Source organism: Mandrillus leucophaeus, unplaced genomic scaffold (genome assembly GCF_000951045.1).
Source record: "Mandrillus leucophaeus isolate KB7577 unplaced genomic scaffold, Mleu.le_1.0 Scaffold322, whole genome shotgun sequence".
NCBI classification, from domain to species: Eukaryota; Metazoa; Chordata; class Mammalia; order Primates; family Cercopithecidae; genus Mandrillus; species Mandrillus leucophaeus.
Window position 1 is genome coordinate 579,927 of NW_012103388.1, and position 16,721 is coordinate 596,647.

Here is a 16,721-nt window from a genome sequence, read left to right on the forward strand (position 1 = left end):
AAGAAATGTGAGTATCTAGTAGCTGATCGTTCCTATGTTAACATCTTAGGCCAAGCCTGCTGTTTTCAGATCTTTACAGACTACATTAGATAGATTTTTCTGCAAGATTCTCCCTAGAGTATATGGAAACTTCTTCTAAGGGCCTTTTCCCCAAACCCCTGCCAACTATTGGTCTAGTTATTCAATACATTCATGCATAGTAGACAGAGGATGGCTTTTTAAAATCACAGTAGGCAAAACACATATTCTTTTTAAAATGAGTTAAGATCCGTTTAATATTCTAGGCACAAAAGAAATCTGACAAGAATCTGCACTGCCTGTAAAGATCTTCAACTCACAACTTGCCACCAACTCCCAGTTCCAGAGGCTAATGCCCAATCGTGGCATCTGCGGTTCAGTCAATAAAGCTACTCCTGATATTTCTCTAATTTCCAAGTCTGCTTGGTGATGCATCTCTCCCCATTCTGAGTTTTGCTCCCTCCTTTCCTTCTCCAATAACACAGGTCTCCACCTGAAAAGCAAGCCTGCCAGCGTTAGATCAATTAACTTGTTTGGTTTAGTGGTACCCAGACCCCTAGCTGCTTTTGGAAGCAAACAGAGAACAGTTACTGACATTTTCCAAATATTAGCATATTCTCATTTTAGGAGAACTAGAGTCTCCTGAAGTTCTTGGAGACAGAACCTTGGTATATTTCTATTTAAAATGTTCTATTACTTGTTATATGTTAGAATCAACACTTCCACATGAAATAAATTTATGATTTGCTCATACTGTGGAGAATTTCCTTAAGAACTGTTAACATGTAAATAGCGTGCAAAATCTCAAGTCTTCTGAATACATTCACTTGACTATATGGTACTACTGTAAACACCAGGACGACACTGTCTTAACCACACCAAAGGCATTTCTCAGGACAGTCACCTACTAGGAACTTCCCGACCTTGCCTGAAGTGGAAGAGAAGTGAAAAAAGGTGAAAACCAGTCTCTGGACAGACCTCAAGATTCTATGTTTCCAGTGTAAAGAGACACAAAATCAACCCCTACACATCTTAGCCATAAGATTTTCGCTATTATTAAAGCCAGGGATAGAAAGTAGAAGAGCTATCAGGACTATAAAGTCACAAGGCATATGCTCCTGTGGTGGGTTGAACAGTAACCTCCCAAAATTTACACTGACCTGGAACTTCAAAGGGGACCTTATCTGGAAACAGGGTCTTTGCAGATGTAACTAGTTAAAGGTGAAGATGAGATTATACACTTGTGTGTAGTCCAAGTGAGGGCCCTCAGGGAGGAGGGCCCTCCAACTGGTGTTCTTGTAAGAGGAGGAGAGGACACAGAAAGACACAGAGAAGACCATGTGAAGACAGATGCAGACACTGGCATTTTGTTCCCACAGCCAGCAGCTTCCAGAGGCTGGAAGAGGCAAGGAAGGGTTCTCCCCTAGAGCCTTTAGAGTGAGGGCGGCCCTGCCGACCTTGGATTTGGGCTTCTAGCCTCCAGAACTGTGAGAATAAATTTCTGTTGCCTTAAGTCACCCAGTTTGTGTCATTTGTTACAGCAGCCCTAGAAAACGGATGCAGCCAATATAGGTCAATGGCAATGCTTGTGTTATTTTTTAATTGGGGTCTGGCCCAGCAGTACACACACACTTTTCGATAATGGCAGAAAGCACAGAAGACACAAAGCACTATTTGTTCAATTTTCTTCCTTCCCTTAGCATTAAAGGCAACCACTATCACTTTCATAAGAATTAAGATTGCTAAGAAGTACCCAGTGAGATTAAACTATCAAGAATCGAAAGTGTAAAGGACCCGTGGAGACCCCTAGCACAACTTCCCACTTGTATTTAGGGAATTGGAGGCCTCAGCCATACGATGTCGTCAAGAAGCCAACCATCAAGTCCTGACCTTTCCTTCATTCTCAGGCAAAGCCTCCATTAATATCACAAATAGGAAAAGTTATCAGTCCTATAGCCTGAACCTCAAAAGTTACATTTCTATACTAGCTTTGAATCTAAATAATTTGCATAGAGTTATGGCAATTTTTCTTTCACAATACCTTAACATGTAGAGAACCCTGCAAGCAATGACAAGACGAAATGGGTACTTTCATTTCACCCGTAACAACAGCAAATTGAAATCACCTTCAACAAATCCATATGCTATTTGAGGAAATGAGAAACATGGCCTCAACATCATTTTGAGGGACAGAATTCAAAAACGATGCTTCATTCTCCTACTTGTTTTTCTTCTCATTTCCCCCAGCATTTCCAAAAGTACATGAGTAAGACACAACGCTGGCTCAACAATGTGATCTAAAACATCTACAGAGTTAGCACAGGAAAAAAGGCTAGAAAGAAATGCATCAAAATGTTAACAGTGCCACATGTGTTTTCATTTTCCTTATATTTTTATTTTCCACATTTTCTGCAATGAGAATATATCACTCTTATAATCAAGGGGAAGTCTTTGAGGAAGATGAAAGGTTTTCAGGCAACCCTTTAACTCCTTTTCTAAAATTTCTTTGAAACTGTGAACAATTTACCTAGACAACAAAGGTGGGGGACTCTACTGTATCTTCTTTTGTACCGTTTGAATGTGGACAGTGTATATATATGTATTAATTGTCCCCATCTTACATTTCCAAAATTTGCCTTTTCTCCCCTACATGACCGTCATAACTAGTCAAAGTAAATATTTTCTTTACTAAACATATTTTCTCGTTTTGGGCCTCTCAATCTTTTGCCTTAGAAGGCCCTAGAATATAAGACTTAAGAGTATTTTGGGTATCAGGCATCCCATCAGGGATCACTCCCAGGAATCTCAGATTTAGATCACCCCTATTCTGATCTAGTCATTAATTTTTAATCAGAAATATAAATCTTACAGAAAAGAGGTTGGAGCAATCCTAAATTCAGGTTGGTTTCCAGGATACCAGTGGTTCATGGTGGGAGGATGCTGTCAGAGAAACTTTATAATTACAACTGGAACACTCAATCCTTTCCTTAAATGACTTTTTGTCTTTCCCTCTCCCCACCTCCTCATCTTAGGAAATCTCTACTCCCCTTATGTTGCATGCCTCTTTGGTAAAGAAACACTGTGATTTACAAAATAGTAAGAAAACTTGTGACTAAACCCCTTGAGGAAACAGTCATGTGTTGTTTTCCCAAAGACTACAGCAAGATTCTACCAAGACTCCTGACCTGGAACACAGTATAAATTGAATTAAGAATAACAGGGTTTTGAAAATGGCAAAGGACAGATCAGTATGCTGTCATATGCAAATAAAGGGGGAATATACAACTATGGGCTTATATATATTGACTATGCTGGAAAGATATGTTGAAATTGACAAAGGTGGGTGAATCTAGGGAGGGGAGCAGGGGACCTGGGAAGGTCTGAGTAAGATAGTTATTTTGCTATGCTTTTTTATACTGTTTGAATATTTACCATGTATCTATAGTGTTTTCAAGTAATGACATGGCTTCTTCACTTCTTCCAATTCCACAGGAAATTTATTAGGCAAAGCCACAGACATAAGAATTATTCTGACAAATGGCTCCACTGTATTATTGTACCTTTCTTCTCCTAGCCTCCCCATTACCCAATCCCCAGTGCAATATATAACAATCTCACATGATCTTAGACTGTCTATAAATAAGACACTAAGGTGCATGCATTCAGTCAGTGACTTTCATCAATATAATATGGTACTGGAGGCCAAGCATGGTGGCTCACATCTATAATCCCAGCACTTTGGGAGGCCAAGGCGGGAGGATCACCTGAGGTCAGGAGTTCAAGACCAGCCTGGCCAACATGGAGAAACCCCATCTCTGCTAAAAATACAAAAATTAGCTGGGTATGGTGGCATGTGTCTGTAAACCCAGCTACTAGGAGGCTGAGGCAGGAGAATTGCTTGAACTTGGGAGGCGGAGGTTGCAGTGAGCCAAGATGGTGCCACTGCACTCCAGTCTGGGCAAGAGTGAGACTCTGTCTCAAAAAAAAAAAAAAAAATGGTACTAGAGGCCGACAGGAAGTAGAACTATGCCATTCAAAAATCTATAAAACAGTAATAACCAACATACATGGCCATGTGCCACATAATTATAATACTATTTTTATAGTACCTTGTCTATGTTTAGGTATGTTTAGAAACACAAATAGTTACCATTGTGTTACAACTGCTGTATTCAGTACAGTAACAGGCTGTACAGGTTTGTAACCTATGAGAAACAGGCTACACCATATAGCCTAGGTGTGTAGTAGGCTACACCACTTAGGTTTAAGTATACTCTATGATATTTGCACGACAAAATTGCCTGATGCATTTCTTAGAACATATCCCCATCGTCTCTGTCATTAAGTGATGCAGGACTGTATACTATTCACTACATGTTCTAGCACTGTTCACAAATAAAGCACTTAGAACAGTGCTTTACATATGACAACGCAATAAAGTCCCCCAACCACCTCACAGGTGGTCCCTATTATATACACGCAAGAAAACAAAGGCACAGAAAAGTTGAATAATTTGCCAAGGTCACACACTGGAAAGAGGCAGGACTAAGATGGGGGGAAGCCAGGGTATGCTCTCGCCCATAGCAATACTGCTTCAGTACCACCCATGGTAAAAGAACTTGGAGAGATGGCAACCTAACATTATTTTAAGAGTTGCCATTAAAATTGCTCTCACTGTGGTTTACCAACAAAGCCAAGTCTTTAAATGAGTTCCTCAGGAATATTTTCTTCCTACAAATATTCAGTGTGGCAAGGTCTACATAGGCTGTGATGCTCCTACTTTATATATCTGTATTACTTTCTGTATCTATAGACCATGTATAGTAATATACTATATTACTTTATATTTCTATATCTCACCGAATCAGTCGGTGTTCAGCTACATGATGATCAACACTTTGGGTTTCTTGTTTGGTACAGCACAGTCTCTCAATTGTTTACCGGAAGAAAAATAACAAAAATATCTACTGAAGACCAACTTCCAACGGTGAAACAACTTCAGCAAAAAAGCAAATGCACCAATGTGATACAGCTGAAATGCATATGAAAATATTAAGCAGTATTAAAAAGTCAGAAAAGATGCTGATATCAGCTATAAATCATGTCCACATGTAAAAAAAAAATAGTTCAGAGAGGCATATGAAAGTGTTTAAAAAGACAGAAATGTTAAAAACAAAATAAAAACTGACTAGGTCATGTATAAACATGTGACACATTATAGTTTTATCTCCGCACAATCACTGAGTCTTGTTGAGGAAAAAGTTTTATAAACAGTTGGTTGACAGTACAACCAGGCAAAGAGACAAAGTCCAACCTAATCAACTTGAGAACTTGGTTCCGTATTTTTCTAAAGAATATGCCTTAACACGGCTTGTGTTCTCTGTTGTAACCATGACTAGTATAACTATTCTTAATTCTAAATAAAGTTTTTCCAAAATTCTTACAAAATTTACCTCAAATGCAGGCCTTAAGAAATATTAAACTTTACTTTTTTATTGTAAAGAGAAGAATCAAAAATGTTCAGCAGGAGACCATTTAAAAGATCGTTCAGTCATATTAAAAGTAAATGCGGGCTGGGCACAGTGGCTCACGCCTGTAATCCCAGCACTTTGGGAGGCAAAGGCGGGTGGATCACTTGGGGTCAGGAGTTCAAGACCAGCCTGACCAATGCAGTGAAACCCCGCCTATGCTAAAAATACAAATTTAGATGGATGTGGTGGCACAACCCTGTAATTCCAGCTACTTGGGAGGCTGAGGCAGGAGAATCGCTTGAACCCACGAGGCAGAGGTTGCAGTGAGCCAAAATCACACCACTGCACTCCAGCCTGGGCAACAGAGCAAGACTCCGTCTCAAAAAAAAAAAAAAAAAAAAAAAAAGGTCAATGAGTTTGGGAGTGGTGGCTTACACCTGTAATCTTAGCACTTTGGGAGGCTGACGCGGGAGGATCACTTGAGCCCAGGAGTTCAATACTAGTCTGTGCAACACAGCAACGACCCATCTCTACAAAAAAAATTACAAAATTTAGCTGGGCAAGGTGGTACTTATCAGTAGTTCCAGCTACTTGGGAGGCTGAGGTGGGAGGACCGCCTGAGCCCAAGAATTCAAGGTTACAGTGAGCCATCATTACGCAACTGCACTCCAGCCTCAGGTGACAGAGTAAGACCCTGGGTCTAAAATATAGAAACAAATAAAAGTAAATATATGAAATGGGTAGTTTTTTAATGTAAAATACACCTCAGTAGAGTTGCTTTAAAAAAGTAAACAGATGGAGAATTTCTGGTACTTTTTAGCTGTTCATCACCCAAGACAAATACATGTATATGTGTATATAAACACACACACACACACACACACTTTTGAGATGGAGTCTCACTCTGTCACCCAGGCTGGAATGCAATGGCATGATCTCAGCTCACTGCAACCTCTCCCTCCCGGGTTCAAATGATTCTCCTGCCTCAGCCTCCCCAGTAGATGGGATTACAGGCACCTAACACCCCATCTGGCTAATTTTTGTATTTTTAGTAGAGATGGGGTTTCACCACGTTGGCCAGGCTGGTCTTGAACTGCTGACCTCAAGTGATCCACCCACCTTGGCCTCCCAAAGTGCTGGGATTACAGGCGTGAGCCACCGTGCCAGGCCACATTTTGTTTTGAGATGGGATCTTGTTCTGTCACCCAGGCTGGCGTGCAGTGGTGTGATCATAGCTCACTGCAGCTTCAATCTCCTGGGCTCAAGCAATTCTCCTGCTTCGCCCTCCTGAGTTGCTGGGACTACAGGTGCACATAACCACACCCAGCTAATTCTTTCATTTTTTGTAGAGGTGGGTCTTGCTATGTTGCCCAGGCTGTCTCAAACTTAGCCTCAAGCAATCCTCCCACCTCGGCCTCCCTAAGTGCTGGGGATTACAGGTGTGAGGCCCAGTTGCAAAATAAATATTGAAGGCAGAGGGTCATGAACTCCACTGCCTAAATGAATCAGGCAAGGGAAGGTAAACTTATGCCTGTGTATCTAAAGTAGACAGCTGCTGGTTAGCTCTGATGGATTGTTGCCACCAGGGTACAGCTAGGGATTCCCGATCTTCTAATTTCTCAAACGAAATGGAAATATAGATTCTTATGAATTAAAACATTGGCAATACTGTCTGAGTCAAGGAGAATGCATTTGTAGATCAAATCTACTCCAAGGCCACCATTCTGCAAACTGCACAGAAGAATACCTTGGATGCACTTATTTGTTCTTTCTTAAGATATTTCACAAGACAAAGTTTAAAAATGAATATTAAAAATAAATTTTGAAAAATACCTTAGTAAAAAACCCTGATGGGCAAGAAAAGCTTTTGTAATGAGTATGCTTAGCTTTCTTTGTGAATCAAATAGCCTGCAAATTTACAACGATGTCAAATAAAGTGATACAACAATTTGGATCTGAAGTGACTTTCTGGAACCAAAAATGCCCATACTCCAAAGTAACTCACAGTCCGAGTTAGGAAAAATTCACAGCCCAGCAATGTGAGCACATCAGGGGCTAACTACTAAGGACAATGGTTTTCAAAGTCAGTGACTAAGCAAAGTTATTCTTATAATAAAATAATTATTTTAATGAAGTATTTGAAATAATTTTAAACATCTGATCAGTAAGATTATACATAAATGAGTAGGCTGCACTTTACAAAAAATAAAGGTAAGCATTTAAATATACAAAAACAACTTTGGATAAAGATCTCTTCTTAAAGTACTCCTTTAACATTCACATAATTTATAGCATTTTACATAACTTGCTGAAACAAAAAAAAAGTGGCCAATTTAAAATTTACTATAGTGTAGAATGTGGCCATAACAGTCCCAATGGGAAGAACAGGATGAAGAATAACATACGTGAGGTGGTTTTTTTTCCTCTGAATTCTTATAAGTATAGCATTTCCCATTTCCGAAATACCTTCTTGGAGGATTCAATCATTTTTTTCTGTATGTGATTCTAACTACAGTGATTATTTTTCACCAGCTGTATTCCACACACGTGGAATTTTCTTTTTTTTCTTTTTTTAAAGAGGGTTTGCTTTGTCCATCAGCTTCTTCCTCAGGTGACCACATATAACTTGCTTCTCATATTTAGAGCTCATATTCCGAAGAGTGAGATACTGACAGTACCTTTTAAGTACAGAATCCAACATAAAGTCCTATTGTTAAAAATTTCTCATCATCAATTAGGATTTTTTAAATGTGCCAACATGCTTAAAACTTAGGATAACTAAAATACATTATGACAGAAGGAACTACAAAAACTATCCTTCTTGGGATTTAAAACAATACAAAACAAAAAATAACATTTTCCTTTCAAAATACTATAATTTGAAAACATCTGGTACATTCTCCTTTCTGGTTGTGCTGTGATTTTTTTCCCCATCAACAAAACATGTACCAATTGTTTTGGAGTTCCGATTCTACCTCTTCCCCTCTTGGGCGTATGAAGCACATTTCCTGTTTTATGATACCATTTTCACATTCCCCTCATCAGTTTGAAAGCAATGCCTTAACGTTCCTTCTAATACTTTGCACCTTTTCCGTTTTTTCAACAAGATACATTGGTAGATTTAATTTTAAGGTTTCCCTGATAAGGACGTCCCCTCACTTGGTACCAGAAACGGCATATGGTGATATGAAGCAGAGAATTAGCAATCCCAGGCACAATCTATCCCCATTTGTCTCGTTTTGACAACATTGGAACTCAGCCGACCAAAGTCACCACAGGCCCTACTCTGTGGCCTGTCATGTACAGAAGGTGACTGTCATAGTTAGCTAAGCAACTTCTGATTCCTGCCCAGAAAACCTACCACTTTGGGACAGGTTCAATATAGAATGACATAGTCATTCTTGTATTTTCTTACACCTCTTCCTTTCTCCTGCATCTCAATGCATGCTGTATTAGGGAAGGACACCTCACCTGCTACAATTCGGCAGATGAGGCAGGTAGTAACAAACAGGGCCTTAACTTGCTTTAATTAAATGGGCAGATGCCGAATTCTGTGCAAAGTGTATTTCATAACTGATTTTCAGAAGACAAAGATGAATTTGAGTCTGTAAGAGCCCCATGGGATGGATAGGTAAGAGTTAATATAGTTTCTAACTGTAAACAATGCTCTTTCAATGTTGGTGATTATTTTCCAGAAATTGAAATTTCAGGACAGTGCAACAATGCTCTTTGTGTCTTCTTTGGCAGTAAATAGCAAGGATCTGGATGGAGAGTGGAGTGGTCACTTCAGAAGGGCCAGGTATAGAGCTCGAGAATACTTCATCTCCCGTTCCTGTTCCATACAAAATATCAAGTCCCTGAGGCAGACTCTCGTGATTCTTGGACGATGCAATTGTTTGGTGGCTGTCAGGCTGGATGTCCCAGAAGCAAGAAGGTTGTCTTTTAAGCCCTAAAAATAATAAAAGGAAAAGCAATTTGAAACAAAAATCTTTCATAGAGGGAAAGTCTGTCAATTCTAGCATGTAAGAGCCCACTACCCCCTGGTCACTGGGTTAGGTACTGGAGATAATGGAATGATGAAGACCTAACCCTGTCCTCCAGCAGCCAGCCTCAAATGGCCACTAAACCTATCACCTGAGCTCATTCATTCCTTCCTTCTCACCTGCAGCATGGCAATAGCCTCTGAAGTGGTTTCTCCATTTCCAGGCTCTACTTGGCTCCATTCTTTCCAGTGCATTGCAGGCCAGCCTTTCCCTCTTTAAAGGCCTTACACAAATCTTTTGAGAGTGATAGATGTGTTTATCACTTCGATTGTGGTGATGATTTCATAGCTGTATGCATACATAAAAATCTATCAAATGTATACTTTAAATGTATGCAGTCTTTTGTATGTCAATAATAGAAAATAACAATGAAGGCCTTTCATTGTTCAGATCCCACCAGGCCATGGTTCCAAAATCTTCAACGGCTCCCCACTGCCCAGAGCAGCTTCTTGAGAACCACACTGAGCACTTTTCATATATTATCTCTTTTCTATCATACAAAATTGCAGCCAGTTTTAAATGAGCGCTGCCCCCATTTATCAAATGAGGAAACTTAGCTTAGATAGGTTAAGCAATCTGTTCAAGGTCACATAGCAAAGTTGAGCTGTGACTCAGTTTCTAATTTGATTTAAAGTAAACGCTCTGGTTGGGCACGGTAGCTCACGTCTGTAATCCCAGCACTTTGGGAGGTCGAGGTGAGCAGCTCACCTGAGGTCAGGAGTTCAAGACCAGCCTTGCCAACATGGTGAAACCCCGTCTCTACTAAAAATAAAAAAATTAGCCGGGTGTGGTGGCACGTGCCTGTAATCCCAGCTACTAGGGAGGCTGAGGCAGGAAAGTTGAACCTGGGAGGCGGAGGCTGCAGTGAGCTGAGATCGCGCTACTGCATTCCCGCCTGGACAACAGAGCAAGACTCTGTCTCAAAAAAATAAAAATAATAAAAATAAAAATAAAGTAAGTGATCTTAACCACTGTGCTGTATCATCCACCATATCACATATAAACCCATCACCCTGGCTTCCTTCTCTCCAGCCTCACTTCCCATTGCTCCTTTACAAGGCATCTTAACTGCAGCCACAATAGACAGAGATTCACAAAGAGGCCATTCTAAGCCAATCTACCCATCTTTTAAGACCCATTTCAAATGGGTCTACCTGTCCTTCATCCAAGGAAATCTCACTGTGGCAATGACCTTACATCGTATTACAGTAATTTGTATATGCTCCCACCACCACCACATACCCAGTAGACCGTAAGCTTTCTGAGAACAAGGACTATGGTTTCTGTCTCCTCTAGGGCTTAGCAGAGTTCACAGAGCAACACATATCAAACAAAATATCCACAATATTTTCTAAATTGAATGTACCGGTTTAAAACAGAACAAGAATTCTAAATGTCATTTTAAAATGATGAAAACACAACACTCCTGTAATCAAGACAGTTTTCCAAATATGTTTACCAATATGAATTACCAATATGTCTATATGCTATTACTTTTAATTGGAAGAAAAGAAAAACATAGAACTCTCAAAGGGTAATTTTGTACAAATGAAATCCTTTAATTCTTTTTACCTTTGTTTCAAAACAAAATCCTTTGTTTCAAAAAACATCTCAATAGGACTGGCAAATGTCTTTTATCCACCCAAAAGACATACATAAGGAAAGATATTTACCTAACATAGGAAGAAAATCTGGTTCTGTTACTGTCCTTTTATAACCATTAAATTTTAATTACTCCTTCCACCTTTTTGGGTTTCTTGTTTTGTTTTGATGGAGAGGAAGGAAATCCCTTAAGGTCTCCAAAACACCATGGTCAGAATCAGTCAGACTTAATTCCATGCATGTTCACAGCATGACTTAGGGGTACTTTATCTGATGGACAAATAAAACTTGTTTAAGAGATACTACCCAGTTTTTGAGGGACATGATATCGCAGTCATATTTTCATACTCATTAAGTTAAACTTGTTATAAGTATCCATGGAAAAAATTCTGGAAGGTCCACATTCGAAAAGAGGAAAAAAAGATCCGTCTCAGCTGCACAATTGTTTGGCTACCTACCCCGGAGCCCATCCACAGCATACAGCCAGTCTCTCGCTACTTCTGCAGGGTTCTCGGTAATGACCGCAATTTGTGCAAGTGTAAGCCTCCGGAACTTCAGCTAAGCCTGGCAGTGAAGCACTAGCGTGCCACTCTGCTAGCACCAACCCTCAGAGATGGTGTAACTCAGATGTAATTTTAACTACTGTAAATTATTACCATCAAAATATCTTCATAATGTTTTTGCAGAATGGCACCAAAAGTTCAGTTTTGTTTGGAAAACTGAATAAAAAGTACATATTAGGAAGAAAGTTACTAAAACACATAATTGGCAATGAGTGGCAGTTTTGTTGTTTACAGGAGTAATCTGTTTAAAACTACAATATATTTAGGCCAAGGCAAGCAAATCACTTGAGATCAAGAGTTCAAGACCAGCCTGGCTAACATGGTGAAACCCCATCTCTACCAAAAAAATTTAAAAATGAGCCGGGCGTGGTGGTGTGTGTCTGTAAGCTCACTTACTCGGGAGACTGAGGTGGAAGAACTGCTTGAACCTGGGAGGCAGAGGGTGAAGTGAGCCAAGATCATGCCACTGCACTACAGCCTGGATGACAGAGTGAGACTCTGTCTCAAAAAAACAAAAAACTTCAATACATTTAACTAGAGGCAATTTCTTTAGCCATAAATTAGATATATTATGCTAAAACTGTATCTATATGTTTATAAATCTTCTAAGAGTTTACCTAAAATCAGTACTTTGGTGTTTTATATGAAATTGTAAAATAACTGGCTAGACAGACACAATGTCTCGGCAATTCCACATCTATGTAAATACCCAGAAATATGCCATGGGTTCATCAAAAGATATTGTATAAGGATGACAACTATCCACAAGAGCCCTAAGCTAGAAACAATCCAAATGAGTACATTAAGAGTACAATAAATTGTGGAATAATCATACCATGGAATGATACACAGCAATGATGACTGGGTAACATGAAAGAGTATCACAAAAATGTTCAATGAAAGGAACCAGACACAAAGGAATTCATACTGTATGATTCAATTTCTACCAAGTCCCCAAACAGACAATGCTAAAAAAAAGTCAGGAGAGTGAGTTCTCATGGGGGAGATGAGAAGTGATTAGAAGAAGAGTGAGGTTGTCTGGAGTTCTGATGATGTTTCCTTCTTGATCTAACTACTGCCTACATGAATGTGTTCATGCTGTGAAAATTGTGGTGAGCTTATGACTTGTGTACTTTTTATATTGATGCTATATTTCAATAAAAAATTAAATCGCTACCCCACAAACCTTGCCTCAGGAAGAAATTAACATGGAAGCAAAGAGAGGGGGGAAAGGAAAGACAATAAGGCAAAATTGTCAAACAGAAAAAAAAAATAAAGAGACCTAATCATCTGAATAAGGAACAAAGGGGTCACAGTTCATGTTTGTCATGTGACAAGCCTGACGGATTCAGGGGAAAGAGCCATATTACAGCTGCCAGCACAGAGTTGAAAAGAAGGTCATTCCAACAGGATGCAGCAGAGGGCCTGAGGCAATGTTATAAATGAAAAAAACCCCAAGGGACTTTCAGTAACCCAAGAGAAATGTCTTTCATGATTCACAACTTTACAAAGGTGATAGCATTCTCTTTCCCCAAATAGCAGCTAACTAGAAAGTCAATCTTTCTTGAATCTGAATACAAAATATGTAGCATTTTTATTCCTGAGCTTATGATTTGGCGAAGTCCACAATTGTAACTTGTCAATCACAATGACCTGGCCAAAATAACCATCTACTCTCAATTATCCACAGTTAAGAGGGTAGAGAGTACACAGATAACTTACAGCCATAAAAACCAAACCTACTTTTTCACCATCAGTTTTAATTTTCCTCTGCCTCACCAAGTCCTTTCCCCAGAGTTGACTAGGACTGATTTCTGGTCACATTAGAAATCACAAAGAATACTAACGTGATTAAGGGCCCAGAGTTTTTAAGAAGGAAAAAAAAAAAAGGGCTGTTTATTCTTCTCACTGTTAGCATACTGTTCATTTTGGAAATAGAAGGTTTTCCCACGTAACTTTCTACAGGAGGATATTCCTTAATCTGGATTCTTCTCCTGGATGAAAATGAAAGATGAAACAAACAATTCATTTCCCAGGTGCACAACAGACGTCCTAGGAAGCCAACTCAAACCTAAATGTTAACATCTTCTAAAATTGCCAGATAATTGTTACCCATTAATGTTACCCAGCCCACTAACAACTTATCTCACCTAATTTGTTATACCACTAAACTAAGTTTCTTGTTTTTATAATGAAACTTTTGAGGAACTCCATTGCTCTAACAAGAAAAAATGCAAAATCATCAGTTACCAATTTTAGATAAGTAACACCATTTTAATAATGATATTAAATAACTAAAAATAACTAGTAATCCAATTTTTATCCCTTCAACTTAATACAGCAGGTGTTGTGAAATATAACCTTTAAAGGGTTTTCTACTTCTTTTTCCATATTTCCTTAAATTAGATGACTGCTCTACCACATTAGAAGCAGAAAGGACATCTTTATGAACCCAGGGTCTTCAGGAATCCTGTTGGGGTTTATAGTGACTCCATACAAGCCTCTCCTCCCAAGAGCCACCATCCATGGTAATGTAGCTTCATGCTAGTCCGTGTTCTGATTCCATTCAAAATTATCTGGGTTACTGGGAACCTACTATGGGCAAGGAACTGTGCTAGGCAGCATAAGACATACATAACTGAACGGTGGCAAACACTCATTGTCTCCTCCATAGGCAATCTCAAATTACTTAATTTCTCTGTGCCTCAGTTTCCCAGTCTGCAAACTAGGGACAGTAATACTAATTATCTCATATGGCTGGTGTGAAGATTAAATGAGATTGGTATATGCTCTAAAAATGTTCGCATTATTCTCATAATGAAGTCCCTAGTTAGTAGGAAGGCACTGAAGGTTTACAAACAGGAAACAGTGTAATTCTAGCTCCAGAGCTTTTTTCCCATCCCCCTCCTATCCAGGTCCTATTCTCTCAAGTCTTCACTAAATCACTGGTTACTGAACTCAAGAGAAATAATTTGTGCTGCCATACTTACCTTGTCCCTCTCAGTGAAATTTCTGAATTTTAAGGGAGCCTTGAATGCCTAAAGCTCCAAAGTAGACCGATGGGCATTTCAGACATGTGACAGGTGGATAGTTTTTGTGACTAGTTTTTCTTACACTCCTCAAATTAAATAGTGGAGGAGCCTGCTGCTGTACAGAATCAACTAAGCTTATCAATATTGTCTCTAGAAACTAAAAGTCAATCTCTTTCATTCAATTCCCTGAATCCTAAGACTAATAAAAGCAAAATTTGTGTCCCAGAATCTGAATAGTTAACCAAACACAAAAACTGAGATTTTCTTAATAGAGGAATCAAGAGGTAAAGATTCATGACATTCTCAGATTCTACCTGATTTACACTAAGTCACAACCTCATGCCACCCTGGCAGCTCTTAAGGGATGGCTCAAGTCTTTTCAGCTTTAAGGAGGAAACAAGGTCCAAACGTGAAGAACAGGGAGTAGAAAGACGACCCCGGTCCAGAAAAAAAAAACAAAACAAAACAACTGAACATCTTCTAAGTTTCAGAAGCAAAAATAAATAAAAGTGCCCTGGATACCTGACCCAGTGTAACAAGAACACTGAAAATTTATATTCAAAATACCCAAGCTTCTAGGCCTTAAAGGGGAACACAGGACAGAAAAATACTGAGCTTCAAATTTGACTGCCCTCTGCTGGTCAACAAGCAGAATTTCTGAAGCAACAGCTCTCTCATCTGTATCACCTTCATTTTATTCTTTTTATATATATATATATATTATACTTTATGTTCTAGGGTACATGTGCACAATGTGCAGGTTACGTATGTATACATGTGCCATGTTGGTGTGCTGCACCCATTAACTCGTCATTTACATTAGGTATATGTCCTAATGCTATCCCTTCCCCCTCCCCCAACCCTAACAGGCCCAGTGGGTGATGTTCCCCTTCCTGTGTCCAAGTGTTCTCATTGTTCAATTCCCACCTATGAGTGAGAACAAGCGGTGTTTGGTCTTCTGTTCCTGCAATAGTTTGCTGAGAATGATGGTTTCCAGCTGCATCCATGTCCCTACAAAGGACATGAACTCATCCTTTTTTATGGCTGCATAGTATTCCATGGTGTATATATGCCACATTTTCCTAATCCAGTCTATCATTGATGGACATGTGAGTTGATTCCAAGTCTTTGTTATTGTGAATAGTGCCACAATAAACATATGTGTGCATATGTCTTTATAGCAGCATGATTTATAATCCTTTTGGGTATATACCCAGTAGTGGGATGGCTGGGTCAAATGGTATTTCTCTAGTTTTAGATCCTTGAGGAATCGCCACACTGTCTTCTACAATGGTTGAACTAGTTTACAGTCCCACCAACAGCGTAAAAGTGTTCCTAGTTCTCCACATCCTCTCCAGCACCTGTTGTTTCCTGACTTTTTAATGACTGCCATTCTAACGGGTATGAGATGGTATCTCATTGTGGTTCTGATTTGCATTTCTCTGATGGCTAGTGAAGATGAGCATTTTTTCATGTGTCTGTTGGCTGCATAAATGTCTTCTTTTGAGAAGTATCTGGTCATACCCTTTGCCCACTTTTTGATGGGGCTGGGTTTTTTTTCTCGTAAATTTGTTTGAGTTCTTTGTAGGTTCTGGATATTAGCCCTTTATCAGATGAGTAGATTGCAACAATTTTCTCCCATTCTGTAGGTTGCCTGTTCACTCTGATGGTAGTTTCTTTTGTTGTACAGAAGTTCTTCAGTTTAATCAGATCCCATTTGTCAACTCTGGCCCTTGTTGCCATCCCTTTTGGTGTTTTAGACATGAAGTCCTTGCCCATGCCTGTGTCCTGAATGGTATTGCCTAGGTTTTCTTCTAGGGTTTTTATGGTTTTAGATCTAAAATTTAAGTCTGTAATCCACCTTGAATTAATTTTTATATAAGGTGTAAGGAAGGCATCCAGTTTCAGCTTTCTACTTATGGCTAGCCAGTTCTCCCAGCACCATCTATTAAATAGGGAATCCTTTCCCCATTTCTTGTTTTTGTCAGGTTT

The 16,721-nt window shown here is 39.3% G+C and overlaps 1 protein-coding gene across 2 annotated transcripts in view; it reads right to left on the reverse strand.

The window, feature by feature from the left end:
• Positions 1-7,593: 7,593 nt before the first annotated feature.
• Positions 7,594-16,721, reverse strand: part of TAF4B (TAF4b RNA polymerase II, TATA box binding protein (TBP)-associated factor, 105kDa) — a 175,942-nt gene continuing 166,814 nt past the window's right edge. For both annotated transcript variants that reach the window (XM_011988045.1, XM_011988044.1), the window contains exon 15: positions 7,594-9,438. In XM_011988045.1, the coding sequence (XP_011843435.1) occupies positions 9,271-9,438 (168 nt within the window). In that variant the 3' untranslated portion in view covers positions 7,594-9,270. The remainder of the gene's footprint in view (positions 9,439-16,721) is intronic.